General features: G+C 40.2%; 1 protein-coding gene across 5 annotated transcripts in view; it reads left to right on the top strand.

Moving 5' to 3' along the window:
• map4l (microtubule associated protein 4 like) overlaps positions 1-14,860 on the top strand; it is a 128,119-nt gene that overhangs the window by 90,467 nt on the left and 22,792 nt on the right. For 4 of the 5 annotated variants that reach the window (XM_063461916.1, XM_063461917.1, XM_063461915.1 and 1 more), the window contains 6 exons: positions 2,908-3,269; positions 5,711-5,908; positions 6,736-6,844; positions 8,795-8,854; positions 9,475-9,731; positions 13,918-13,977. In XM_063461916.1, the coding sequence (XP_063317986.1) occupies positions 2,908-3,269; positions 5,711-5,908; positions 6,736-6,844; positions 8,795-8,854; positions 9,475-9,731; positions 13,918-13,977 (1,046 nt within the window). The remainder of the gene's footprint in view (positions 1-2,907; positions 3,270-5,710; positions 5,909-6,735; positions 6,845-8,794; positions 8,855-9,474; positions 9,732-13,917; positions 13,978-14,860) is intronic. The other variant, XM_063461918.1, reaches the window with a different exon arrangement.

The following is a 14,860-nucleotide window of genomic DNA, read 5'->3' as shown; positions in this document are numbered from 1 at the left end:
AAAGGTGCTTCATAACCATGTCACACACTGAAAAACACTGCAATTTATGTAAACACGAGTATTATTACAGTGGCAGATGTTCATCTTTAACATGTTTAAAGTTTCAAATAATGTGGAAATTTTATGTAGAAGTATCCCTTTAGGCCAAACTTCAGGTGTTTTTTGTACTCTTTGTTCTTCATGATGTCATTCTGTCATTCTCGTAGCAAGAAAAACACGCCACATTTAATTTGAGGATTTTCACTCTTGGGAGAGGTGCTGAAGATAGTCTATTGATGAATGATTACAAAAATGTATTAGAAAATTACACTCAGTGATTGCCATATCATCCTCAGCGATGGTAACCAGATACGGAAGAACTGTGCCCATAACACAGCCCTCCTTTCACTGTTGTTGGAAATCATTTTTTTGGTCTCCATGTTCCACCATAACTCAGATCACAGGGCGCAAGCTATTTAAGTATCTCCCAGATTATTAAGGACTCAGTTGGTGGTAGAGCTCTGCTGTTGTGGAATAATTTATTAAGATCACCATTGAGACCTTTAAATCGAGACTAACAACCTATTAATTTCACTTGCAAATGCAGCTTTAAAACCTTCCTGCTGGAACCTCATTTTGTGTTTGTTTTAGTTTTATTCTCCAGTCTGTTAGAGTACTCTGCACTTTGTAGTTATTAAGCATTTAATGATAGATGGTGTTTCTTAAAAGAAACGGTTTAGATATTTTGTAATGCTAAATATGCAGTGATATTTTGTATTTTTTATAAACAGTACAATACAAATAAAGACAAATAAAATCTAATTATAGATGAATCATAAGAGAGATATAAATCATCTAGTTCATAAAAAAGATGACAGATCGACTCTTAAAAAGGGTTCAGGGTTGGATAGGGTTCGACCCCTCTGACATGGATTATTGTGAGGATACAGCCTCACCATTGCAAGCTCTTACATAAGGCAGTGCAATAAAATAGATGGTGCTGGCCTGTTTACCAGCCAGACCCAGAATCATCTGCTGCCTCGACCTACATAAAACCTTCCATGTGGACATTCAAATCTATAAATAACAAAAGTGCAGTTGCAACCAGAAGATCATTTGATGTGATGGATTTTGTTGGTGAACACAGCCTTCAACATTAGCGCTGTGTCATCATTTAGGTGCCACACTGGATTAAAATTTGTGCTCAAGCTTGGTCCTGTTTGTATGTCACTGTATATTCTTACATTTCACAGGACAGAATAATCTTTATCATTTCACAGACATGGTTTCTTCATAGCCTCAGATGGCCTTTGCTTACACCGATATGACGAGGGCCATTTAACAAATAATGAGTGCACATTGTTAGTGCCAGAAAAAGCTCAGAGAAGATCTGGGATGGGTGGATAAGTCAGCAAATCTCTTACCAGCATTCAGCTTTGGTTTCTTTTACTCATTACTACATTTGTCTTTTATTTTATTTATTTTTTTCAGCAGCAGGCCCCAACCCCTGGGCCACAGACCGGTATCGGTCTGTGAGTCGTTTGGTACCGGGCCGCGAGAGTTGAGGTTTTCAGTTTATGGTTTTCAGGGTATTTATCGTTTTTTATCATTAACTCAGTTTCTCTGGGTCTTTTCCCGTGTGTTATGAATAAATCTTCTTTTTTTTGGTACCAGTACTGGTTTTATTTTGTTGTATTTATCCACGATAAATACAATAAACGGACTGGTTTATTGTCAGACATAAACTGGTCCGTGGTGCAAAAAAGGTTGGGAACCGCTGGCTTAAAACATACAGAATGTTTTAAATTATGCCTGGATGATTGATTTGTGAGACTGATTTTTATTTAACCTTGTAGAAAGTAAAATGTTAAAACAGATTTATGGTTTCTGCTCAGATAGCACTTATCTTAAATCAGAATCAGAATCAGCATACTTTATTAATCGCTAAGGAAATTATGTGGGTTACAGTTGCTCCAGTATAAATATCAGTAAGATAAGCCAAAATAATCACTATCAGTAAGACTATTTAACAATACAATATGTTACAGATTTAAGAAATTTAAGAAATAGTACAATATATACAAATCACTCAATAATAAATATCAAGGATTGACGGAGGTGATTATAAATAAATGTCAAGAATGTTGACAGCAACATTGCTGAGTAGAAAAGAGCATGTGCAAAAAGGATGTAACTATTGCAGTGTTTACAGTGTGTTAGATGGAGGAGCTGTACAGGGAGATGGCCACAGGCAGGAATGATTTCCTGTGTTGTTCAGTGGTGCTTTTTGGTAATCTCAGTCTGTCACTGAACGTGCTCCTGTGACTAGCCAGCCCGTCATGGAGTGGGTGGGAGGTATTATCCAGCATTGTCTTTATCTTGGACAACATTCGCCTCTCCGACACCACCTTAAGGGAATCCAGCTCCATCCCCACAACATTACTGTCCTTGCGGATCAGTTTATTGAGTCTGTTGGCATCTGCGACCCTCAACCTGCTGCCCCAGCATGCAACAGCATACAGGATAGCACTGGCCACAACAGGCTCACGGAAAATCCTGAGCATTGTCCAAAAGATTGATTGTTGAAGGACCTCAGCCGCCTCAGAAAATAGAGATGACTCTGGCCTTTCCTGTAAAGTGCAGTGGTGTTTTTTTTTTTTTTTTAAAGCTAGAGATATAGAGATTTTGAGAATATGAACTAGACTGCACCTAATGTACATCCTCCTTTTGCTTAGTGCAAAGCAGCTTTCAAAATCATGTTGTAAGTTGAACAGAATCTTGATATTTGATGACATTTATTAGAATTTTGTTACAATTTTGAATTTATATATGTGGGCTGTTTTGTCTCCAGTCACATCCTGTTACTCGTTATGCAACAGGGTTTGTTAAAATAGTCTGACGCTAATGACAGCATTCTTTCTTTCACAGTTAAATCTGACAACAAGGACAAGCAGGAGAAGACAGACATCGTGTCTGGGAAAACGGACAAGATTGACAACTTTGACAAGAAGGAAGAACAGCAGAAGGACTACGGCCCAGACAAGAACCAGAAGTCTGAGAAGATAATCAAAAACGAGGAGAAGCTAGAGAAGATGAACGCGGAGAAAAACAACAAGGCCAATGAGAAGGCGGAAAAGGTGGACAAGCCGGAGAAGACCAACAAAGATGAGAAGAAGGAAGAGGAGAAGAAGCCAGCTGAGAAGAAGGAGGAGAAGGGAGTGAAAGGGACGGCCAAGTCTCCCACAGGGAATGGTAGCAAGACCCTGCCGAGCCCTGACAGCAAGAGCAAGGTGGGTCACATACAGACACGCATAAAGAGAATAATTAGTGTCATCTACGCACATTTCCAGCACGCAAACTGCACAGTCATCGTGGCAAAAGCAGTCACCTGATAATTACAAGTCTGACCTCCCACAGTTCCAACGAAAGCCTGTGAAGTGTCCTTGAGCAAGACACACAATTGCTTACAAATGCTGCAGAAGCTGATCACAGAAATCACAGAAACATATTTCCTTTATCTCTTGTGTGTGTGCTAGGGGAGGTCTGTGTGTGTCTGTCTAAAGTCTTGGTCACACCAGTATTTTACCTTCTGAGGCCCATGTCATCATAGGTGGTAACCCTAAGCTACCTTGGTGTGAATAGCGTTTGATGTGCGCCAGTTAGAATAATTGTTTTATTTTCTGATTGACAGGACTACATTACACACACGCGCGTGCACACACACACACAATTACAACCATTTTGAGTTGCAATTTCACACACACACACACATATATATATGTATATATATATGTGTGAAATTTCACTGCAACTCAAAATGGTACTCAGTAGTATGCACATCCCCCGCGTGCTTGTGTGCATGCTGCCAATGAGATGGTATCCTGGGGGATCTCCTCCCAGATCTGGACCAGGACATCACTGTGCTTCTGGACAGTCTGAGGTGTAACCTGACGATGTCGAAGGGACTGAAACCTAATGTCCCAGAGGTGTTCTGTTGGATTCACGTCAGGTGAGCGTTGGGGTCAATCATCCTTTACTCTCCAGGAACTGTTTGCATACTCTTACCACTTGAGGCCTGGCATTGTCGTCCATCAGGAGGAACCCAGGACCCACTTCACCAGCAGTGGGTCCAAGGATTTCATCCTGATACTTAATGGCTGCCAGGGTGCTGTTTCCCAGCCTGTAGAGGTCTGTGCCTTTCTTCATGGATATGCCTTCCCAGAGCATCACTGACCCACCACCAAACTGATGTTGAGCAACATGTTGAAGAATATTACAGACAGCAATATCTCTCCCTTAGAGATAGGGTGAGAAGTTCAGCTATCTGGGAGAGTCTCAGAGTAGAGCCACTGCTCCTCCACATCGACAGGAGCCAGTTGAGGTGGTTCGGGCATCTGACAAGGATGCCTCCTGGGTGAGGTGTTCTGGGTATGACCCACTGGGACCCAGGACACGCTGGAGAGATTATATCTCTCTGGTGGCCTTGGTGTTCCCCTGGACAAGCTGGAGGAGGTGGCTGGGGAGAGAGAGGTCTGGGCTTCTCTGCTTAGGCTGCTACCCTTGCGACCCGGCCCTGGATAAGCGGAAGAAGATGGATAGATGGATGGACAAACAGTAATACAGCCCACTAGAGGACGTCAGGCCCTTGAGCCATCCAGTGTATTTCTGATTGTTTGGTCAGAAACATTCACACCTGTGGCCTCTGGGGGTCATTTTGTAGTTCTGACAGTGCTCGTCCTATTCCTCCTTAGACAAAGGATCAAATGCCGGTTTTAATGATGGCTTAAGAACCAACCCTTTTCAGCTCTTCTAGAGTAACTGCCTGTTTCCTGGAATCTCCTCTATGCTCTTTAGACACAGTAAACCTCTGGCACTGGCATGTATTGATGTGCCATTCTGGTGGAGTTGGATAATCTGTGCTACCTCGGCAGGGTCCATTTATTGTCTCATACTAGTAATAGTTACACTGAGCCTAGTAGTGACAAAAAAAATGTTCTTGACAAAAAATATCTTGACCTGTAAAACCATTTGTATTGCCTCAGGTTGTCTCATTGTTTCCCCTCTATTGAACCTGTTTCATTAATCGGTTTTAGCTGCTTTACTGTTAATGAAACAGGTGTATACATACAGAACAGAATTATATACATAATAGACTATCACCTTTGGAGTAAATGAGTATAAATTTAGGAGTAAAGAGAAAAACCCAAAGAACTTTAGTGACCAACTGGCAAATAAACCGCTTCCATACTGACATGTTCCCAGCAGGTAGCATTTAAGCTAACTGTTTACGTTAAAGCCACGAGGCCAGAGAGTTTTCATACAACTTTCTACATCATAAGCTTACACAAATGAAACTCACTGTCCACTAACTGCATGCTAGCTGACGTGTTTGTGAATCTGTCCAGTGTCTGACATCGAATTTCCATATTACATGCAGCTGTGGGCTACTGCTCATTTTATCTCATTTGAGGCCTGTAATTTCATTATTTAGTAATCATGACCTTTCTAAGCTGGTTATAAATTGCTTAGTCAGTTTTATAATTTATGGCCTGTTTTATGATTATCTATGGTTGCTGGCTGGGCTGCTATATCACGCTGTCATTGCAGTCATTGCTGAGTTCACTGCAGCTTTTTCTTTTTCTATCTCTGTCTTTCTTTTTATTCCTTACTTTTCTGCGCTCTCCTCCTTTTTTTACTATTATTTTGGCTTCTTTAATTTCATAATCACCAGCCTAATGCAGGTTCCACCAAACCAGATTCTGCCAAATCACGCCCATCCACTCTCTCCACAAATGGCGAGGCCAACTCGGCCAAACGCCCCTCCCCCACCACTGCTTCAGCCAATAAAAAAAGCCCTGTACCCAAGGCAACTACACCTACTGCTGCCAAGCGGCCGCCAACAGCAACTAGCTCTGCTAAGGCTGCCAAGGTAAGTATATGACACAAGGTTACATGTATTTCTTCAGTGCAAGCTATGTCTTTATTTGGTAAAGACTGGATGACTCTCAGGCTACATTAATATCTAGATATGTCTTTCAGAGTTATAAAGTAGGATCCTTACATGCCATTTCACATTTTAAAATATATATTTCACCCGTACATGAAAGATCGATGTAACCACCACTGCCCATTAGATTATGGCAGGGGCCTCCAACTCCAGTCCTCGAGAGGTACTGTCCTGCAGCTTTTAGATCCATCCTTGTTCCAACACACCTGAGTCAGATTAATGGCTTGTTACCAGGCCTTTGCCAACTTTGATGGCACACTGAAGAGGTAATTCAGCCATCTGATTCAGCTGTGTTGGAGTAGGGATGCATCTAAAAGCTGCAGGACAGCAGCTCTCGAGGACTGGAGTTGAAGATCCCTGGATTATGGACTCTGAAATTAAACATACTGTATAATCCTGTGGTCATGCTATTAATAATGTCCTCTTGTTGGCCATGCTTGGATGACACAGGTCTTCCACTGATTGAGAGCGTTTTCATACAAATCTCTTGCCTACTATCATTTTAAAAGCCCTGATTGTTCCATGTGGTTCCAGATATCAGCCACCATCTGTCGCAAATGTCCTTTTTAATCTCCCAGTGTTAAAACCTTAGCCTCCTCTTTTCTCTTGTCACTTTCATTTTCTACTTGCATTTGGCTGCACTATAAAAGCCTGGAAAACACTCCTTATGCCCACAGCAGTCATACACAAAGTCATACACATAAAATTCAGGAACACAGCTGTTTATCTCTTCTTTGGTTTTTCTTCAGACTCCAGAAAATGGGGAAAAACGTCCACCTGTGCCAAAGGCCACGCCCGCTCCCCGTACAACTGCCAGTAAGAATGGCTCCTCTGCAGCTGCTGCAGGCAAGACTGCAGGTACGAGGATACAGTGCAGCATCAGTTCCTTTGCTGCACCTGCAGCATATCTGACTGTACCGGTTTGCATGATATGAAATAAGATAAGATAAGATAAGATCACCTTTATTAGTCCCACACGTGGGAAATTTGTTTTGTCACAGCAGAAAGTGGACAGTGCAAAGTTATATAGCAAAAATTAGAGAACACTGGAATACAATAAGAATAATATACTGTACACAACTGTACAGAATAGAATAGAATAAAATACTATATACAATAGAATCTGCCGTTCCTTACAGTATCTCAACATATCCTCTGCAACAGGAAACTTCACTTGCTGCTCTAGCTCAAACAGTGACTTACATTGCACACTGGCGCTGCTCCAGGCTGCATCAACAGGCTAACTGAATTGCTACCATATGTTAGACTTAATCAGATTCAAGTGCTGGCTTTTGAAGAGCCCAACTGGTATTTTCGTCTGCACATGACAAACAGTATCTCACCTCTCAGAGCAAGGGAGATATGAGCTTTTTGTGTGTACCCTCACACAATATGATTCAGTCACCCAGTTCACAGCAATAGGTGTTATGTGCTGCAGGGTTTATGTTTCATTTTAGCTGCATGAGTGCTCCATTACATTTTGAGACTTTTGCCCCAGTGTCAACAGTTACGTCCAAGTCCATGATGTTTCTGTCACATCACAGCAGTATTACATACTGTGGCTTTATCAAAAACTGTACATACTGTTACTGGAAACTCATGTTATGCAGTTAACAAACTTCATGTCACCAGAAGTTGTTGAGTTTCTGTCTCATTTTGCCTTTAAGCAGTCAGCTCTGCAATATTGTAGAAAAAGAAATATGTATGGGCAAAACATATCAGTTAAGTAATCACATCCTTGCCAATAAAACCTAAAAGTAGGTGTGATAAATTCAAACTACAATATATAGAAACATATAATATAGTGATAAACAATAGTGTGCACTCACAAAGCTTAATTAAACACAATATTAACAAAACATTTTTAATTTTAGTCTTTGATTATTTGATCAGTCTGTAAATCAGCTGATTTGGTTGTCGGGTCTGTGTAATCATATCTATTCTAAATGGATTTTACTTTGCCTAAATATTGCATGTAAATATAAATATTTGAAATACTACAAAATAAACTAAAATGATCAAAACTAATCCGAAAAGTAACCAAAACCAAACGACACTAAAAAAAAAATATCGACTGAAAACAAAAAAAAAATTATAATAATAATATTTTTGGTCATTACAAGATGTGACAAGTTCATCCAAGTTTCCTTGTCTTTCGGAAATAACAAGTAAGAAAACAACTCTACAGCAAGGTAAGAAAGGCAGAGCCGTGATTTAGCACTTCTAAATTTACCGTGTGTTAGTACGGTTAACAGTTTTCTGTAACATCAGCTAGACAGGAGGTGACAACAGCAGTGAATGTACATGTCTATTCTTCACTCTCTTTATAGCTTTGATTTGGTGTCCACAGACTTGAGAATAAACAAATACCTCATGAGATGCTGAATATTGAAGTCTCAGCTCAAGCTAGTCATTAATGTTGTCTGTCATATTATTGGATCATTACTATAATTTAATGTGAAAAGAAGTGTCCTATTCAACAGGGTGTACATATATATATATATATATATATATATATATATATATATATATATATATATATATATATATATATATATATACATATATATACACCTTTCATGCTCACTTTTCCACTCTTTTTCACTTAACCTAATATATATTCTATATTCCTTTTCTTCCTCTTCTTTCTGGAGCATTAAAATAAGTACCCTAACTCCTCGCAACCTTAAGCCTTAATTTTGGAACGGCTAGAGGGGCGCCACCTGAGGCTGGAAATGCCTCATTATTTTTTTTGTATCACTACCTAAAGATTATGGTGAAAAACTGTTTTCTGTTTTCCACTTACAGCCAACAAGAACGACAAGACTGAGAACAAGACCAGTGAGGCCAAGAAACCCAAGACTACACGTAAGAAACATAAAATACTTAAAATGACAGGTTAATTTTGGGGGGGGGGGGAATACACAAACTTACACAAAACACACGTTTTCATGCAGTTGTAAGTTAGTTTCACAGACATCCATGACTACAAAAACTCCTTGGGTATTTCCAGTACTTCTTCTACCAGTCAGGTCCCTGTATCTACTTTAGGACCACTTTGAGGTATTTTATCAAAGCAGGGACCAGCATGGTAACACAAAATTCTGGGCCCAAACGTGGGAGAAGGCAGCCCGAAAATTTTGTCCCCCATGATTTTATTCAAACACTGGCAGAAGTGTCACAACACTGGTAGAACTGGGGTAATATAGAGCAATAAGTATGTTAGATTAAATAATTAAGTGACATATTTTATTGTATAAGTGTTAAATGTAACAGAGAGAAAACCCCAACAATCAGACAAACCCCTGTGAGCAAGCACTTGGCAACAGTGGGAAGGAAAAACAATGCATACTTTCATAAGAAGTAAATGACATAGTGGTAGGCTTTTACATTTTCACAAATTTTACTATATTATACTAGAATATAAATTATTATACTATTATAGTGATATATAAATTATACTTATTATACTTTCTGTTTCTCTGTAGCCCGTCCTCGCCCAGCCTCAACCGCCGCTCCTGCTACCCCGGCTGCTTCCACCAATGGAGAATCCAGTGCCACTCACCGCCGTCGGGTCATCACCAAACCCCCTGTGCCCAAGCAGACTCCCCTGGATAAGAAACCAGCCGTTCCCCGTGCTCCCCGCACCCCCCGACCCATCAATGCTCCGACACCAGATCTAAAGAACGTCCGTTCCAAGATTGGTTCTATTGACAACATCAAGTACCAGCCTGGTGGAGGAAAGGTAAGACAAAGAGACAGCACAAGAGAGGACTATGAATAATTCAGGACAGTGATGTACCTGTCAAGATTCATGAATGAATGCTTTTCTTGTAACAGCGAATGATTTGGCACTGGGTGGTTTGTACTTTAAATAGCGCATGTGTGTTATACAGCATAATAACATGAATTAATTCCTTTACTCTGGGATTGAGATTGGATGTCAGAATATATTTAGTTTAACCTCTGCATATTTCGTAGTTAATTTGCAGCTTTTCTTTTTAATTCCTGGTCATTCTGAAACAGATAACATTTTTAAATCGATAAAAGTAGTGTTGAAAAATGTTGAATTCAAAGTATTTCAAGTGTTTTGCCTTAAACTTAACTGTATAATAGGTCCTGGTACAAACTCTCAGAACAGTACTGCAAATCTTTCTTGCAGTAGAAGTAGATTTCCTGAAACATTGTAAATGTGTTCCTGGATCCTCATAATTCTGTACAAACAATGTCTGTGCCTGGAGTGCAGAAACGATCAGATGACTGCATGCTCTGACTCTGCGGAATACACTGGATTCAGTTATATTTGCAGTGCCGTACAGCAGTGCCATTGGCACGGTGCAGCTATGGTTAGACCTACAGTAGAGAAGAACACTAGTAAGAGAGAAAAGCAATCCTCACATGAGCTACTGAGTGGATATAATTTGACACCATTTGAAATAACAATAACTCAGAAACGTCACTTCTGCACTGTGGGCATTTTAAAGGGCGTGTACATGTTAACTGAGAAAATAGCAACTTTACAACTCTATATTCGTTTTCCAGCTTCCATCTAACATCAATCTTTTAACCTATTCCTCTTTCTGAAATATCCACTTTTTAACAGCATCTTGCTGCAATGCAAATGTTCTGACAGATGATGTTCTATCTCAGAATGACATACAGAACAGGAAGCATGCATGCTACCTGTATTCCACCACCCTAAAGTTGCCCAGCATGTCATGACATGGATCAGAGACACGACTGTGTTGTCCGTCTCCCTTCAATGTTATGTGACAGTGTGTCTAGAGGAAGGGGTGTGCCGTCGCTTTGAATCACAGGCATCATCCTCTCTCTGTCTGCCCTGCCATGTGAAATAATGTGTCAGTCCACTCTATCCTCTGTATCTTCTCTATTGTCCGTCAGACAGTGGTTTTGCCTCAGAACAATATTGTGCTGAGAAAGTAGCCATTTTGGAAAATGTGCAGGGATTTTTTTCTTTCTTGTTGGGAGTTAATGAGAAGTTTGACGTCTCTCTCAGATGTTTTGAGCTTACTAAAGCTCGAGCTGGAAATCAATTGGATAAGCTTGGAAAACAGAAGCAGGGAAATGGCTAATATGTCTTTTTTTATTTTAAGCAGTGAATGTTTTCTGTTTATGTCTGTGAAGGTTCTCAGTCATCCAGGTCATCGTAGTCTAAGGAGCTTGGAAAGAAAAGCGTCTGGACTTCTTTAAGTTGCTTGAAGACGTTTCACCTCTCATCCGAGAAGCTTCTTCAGTTCTAAGGTCAAATGGTCGAGAGTCCCAGATTTAAACCCAGTGGGAGTATCCCCCCAAAGAGGGACAAAGGACCCCCTGGCGATCCTCTAATCACATGAGCCAAGGTGTGAAAGCGGGTGTGGGACCTAATCAGCCAGGGTTTCAGGTGAGCTCATTGTTAAACCTGGCCCCACCCTATCATGTGAATTCCTGAGGTCAGATGGCCCAGAATGTGAGTGGGTGTTAAGGCATCTGGGAAGGGATCTCAAAACTGGATTATAGATGGCAGACAATTGGTGTCGTAAACCACCGCCTCTGTTCAAAGATGGTCGCTCACAGTGGACATAGATGGCCTCTTTCACTCCTCTTTCAAACCATCTGTCCTCTCTGTCCAAAATGTGAACATTGGTTCAAGATCCCTTCCCAGACGCCTTAACGCCCACTCACATTCTGGGCCATCTGACCTCAGGAATTCACATGATAGGGTGGGGCCAGGTTTAACAATGAGCTCACCTGAAACCCTGGCTGATTAGGTCCCACACCCGCTTTCACACCTTGGCTCATGTGATTAGAGGATCGCCAGGGGGTCCTTTGTCCCTCTTTGGGGGGATACTCCCACTGGGTTTAAATCTGGGACTCTCGGCCATTTGACCTTAGAACTGAAGAAGCTTCTCGGATGAGAGGTGAAACGTCTTCAAGCAACTTAAAGAAGTCCAGACGCTTTTCTTTCCAAGCTCCTTAGACTTTTCTGTTTATGCATAGATAGTAGAAAACATGGACGTGGCTTGATATGAAAAAAACAAAAAAAGCTAATGGGGAAGTGCCTCACGCTGTGTACGTAAAGTGCTTTACCTGAGGGCCAGCGGACAGTGATTTGCTGTCTGTTTACAGGTTAATAGGCTCGTTCACTTGTTTTGGTTCATACTGAATAAAAAATTAAGTCAATTTTATAAAACTTGGTCATATCATGTTTCAAAATCGAGAATTATGTCTATTATAAAATTGCAAGCTAATTGGCTAATGACTTGTCATTAACAAATGAGTGTTTCGCACCTACAGCTCCTGGTGGCATCGTCTTTTGTTTTGCAGCCATGAAAATGGTTGATGTCACACTAGCTACGTCCGTCTTTTATACCATCTATGAGTTTATGCTAGGCTAACCCCATCATCTAATAGTTTTAGTGTTAGCTAAAGAGTAGCAAAATACAGTCAGGCAAATTTACGTACATGCACACACAATGAAATCAGAATAAAATATGTTTATTCTTGAGCTTCAGAGGTTCTGGTAGGGTTGAATGCTAATAACTAAGCTAATGGGTTCAAGCTTTATGTTGATCATTCAGATAATCGGGGCTCATCAAGAACGTCTACTTTGCAAAATGTTGAATTATATTTAAATGTTCTCACAACTAACAGTTGCATTCCTCTTACACTTGTTGACATTTTGTCCACTTGTTTGTATGTTTTTGTGTTTTTCTAGATAGTCAAAGTTAATTTGCGTTCTTTTGCACTAGCTACATCGGTTTCATTTCCATGTGTCTGTAGTGACTTTTTCTGAAATTGCAAATACAAAGTGTCTTTCTGTGCACCAAAATAGGTGCACAATGATTAACAAATATTTATGTTAATATCTTCCTTTCACATCCATTTACATTCCATTACTTTCTCCTGCCTGGTCATACTGCAGTGTTTGGTTGGGTGTTGTTGTATCCAGCATAGACGTCACCGCTACTCCCATTCAGGGGAACACAATCCATGCACCTTTTCAGCAACGCTTAACTTCCACAACCTGTAGCGTTTAGTCATGATTGTATGGCCAATTAAAGTTAGATTACTGTAGAAAAGGAGGTGTTGCTTTCTGTGCAAATAGTTCTGTGAAATTGCCCTGACCTTGTACTTTTCTGTGTGTAACAAAAGAGCAGTTGGAAGAAGAAAATATTGCTATGAACTGTACTTAACCGCTCCATTCACTCTTTCAGGCATTGTGTTTCGCAGGCGCATCTTCCCTGCTTTTCAAAACACGCTTTTACTCTAGGAAAGCTTCTTTACACAAACACATCGCCGCCCTGCATCATAATTACTGGCACTGAGTCATTCAGTCTCTTGTGATACTAAATTGCTTTGTCTCTCATATATTTACATTTTCTATTCAGGAGGAGTTTATGTGACTAATAGCCTTTCCCACCTCAGTATTTAGCAATAATATCAGTGCTGTTTATGTGAGCAGTGGTACACTCCAGAAATGTGACATTTGATTTGTTGTTTTCAGACTGTATAAATAATCCAACACTCTTTTTTTATGATGGTATTTGATTAGCTTTTGTCACTAACAGAAGAAAAATGTTACTACATTTGTACTAATGTCATGTTTTAAAAAGGCTCCATCTGTTCCAGTTTTCTACCATCTGAATGCACAATACTCCGGATCTTCATGCTAAATTGTCCCAAAAATAAATTCTAACATTTAACCGGTGCCACTACTATCAATTATATAATATTATTCATACACCCACACATTTGGTTAATGTATTTGGTTCTTCGGCTTCTTTTTTAAGTAGCTCTAACATCCATTACACTCACACAATTGGTCCAGGCATTTGCATTCTTTTGATCACACCCATGTCCTCCACCTCGTTGTGGTGTAGCGTGTGGTTGGTTGGAGGTTGTATTGACCAGGGGGCTGGTTGTCTCCTCAGGTCTCTTCCACCCCGAACAACAAGACATCAGACCCCTCCACCCCTGCTGCCAAGGCCAGAGTGAGTCCCTGCCATTGACACCCTCACACCCCAGTACATTCACCCTTCTGTCTGCATTCATCACAAGCACCACCTGCTCAACATCTCGAACAACACTCCACCTTGCTGTTCATTCCTACATGCACCTGCATATTCTGTCTGTTACTAAAGCAGGTTTCATTGTATGGTATATTTGTAAGAGACAAGTATAAAAAACAACAACTCTAAGGCTAATTTCTAACACCAGTACCTCGATTAATAAGTGTAATTGTTTAAAATCATTATTGGACAATATCATATTATGTCATTATTGCAGTTCTGGACAGGCTCTAACTGCGTTATATAAAGTTTTAAAATCTCAAATTTGCTTGGAGTAAACAGTTCAGTGCAGAGGGAGTCTTGTAGTGTCTGACTTTACTCTTTCATGCAATATATTCAGTGTGTTTATAATATTCTAGTGAAGTTTAAGAACTTGGAATACTATTTTAAAATGTTTAAAAATCCCAATGATTTCTTGGCTTAACTTGGATTGCCTTAATATAGAGGCTTGTAGGTGCTTTAACAACAAATCGTGAATAACCAAGAGGTTATTCAGGTTCACGAATGAGAAGAAAAAGAGTAATGGCAACAGAAAAAGGATGAATCTGTATGCAAATGGTAAGCAATGTGCAATTTTATGGCGTTATTTTTGTGCCACTATTCTGAGCGCACGTAAAAAAAATTGCAGGTGCAAGTGTTGCATTTTGAGGAGAAATTTATTTTGAGCAAAGAAAAGCTAAATTTGAGTGAACAAAATTCATTGCTGCGTGCAAAAACTGTATTTCAGTGTTTGCTATTATCCATACACACACACACAGAGTAGCAGCCCCTCTCGCTCAGTTTTTGCATTTGCGCTTGCTCGCTA

Source organism: Pelmatolapia mariae, linkage group LG18 (assembly GCF_036321145.2).
Source record: "Pelmatolapia mariae isolate MD_Pm_ZW linkage group LG18, Pm_UMD_F_2, whole genome shotgun sequence".
Taxonomy (NCBI): Eukaryota; Metazoa; Chordata; class Actinopteri; order Cichliformes; family Cichlidae; genus Pelmatolapia; species Pelmatolapia mariae.
The sequence above is the reverse complement of the archived record's forward strand: the minus strand, read 5'-3'. Positions and strand labels throughout refer to the sequence as shown.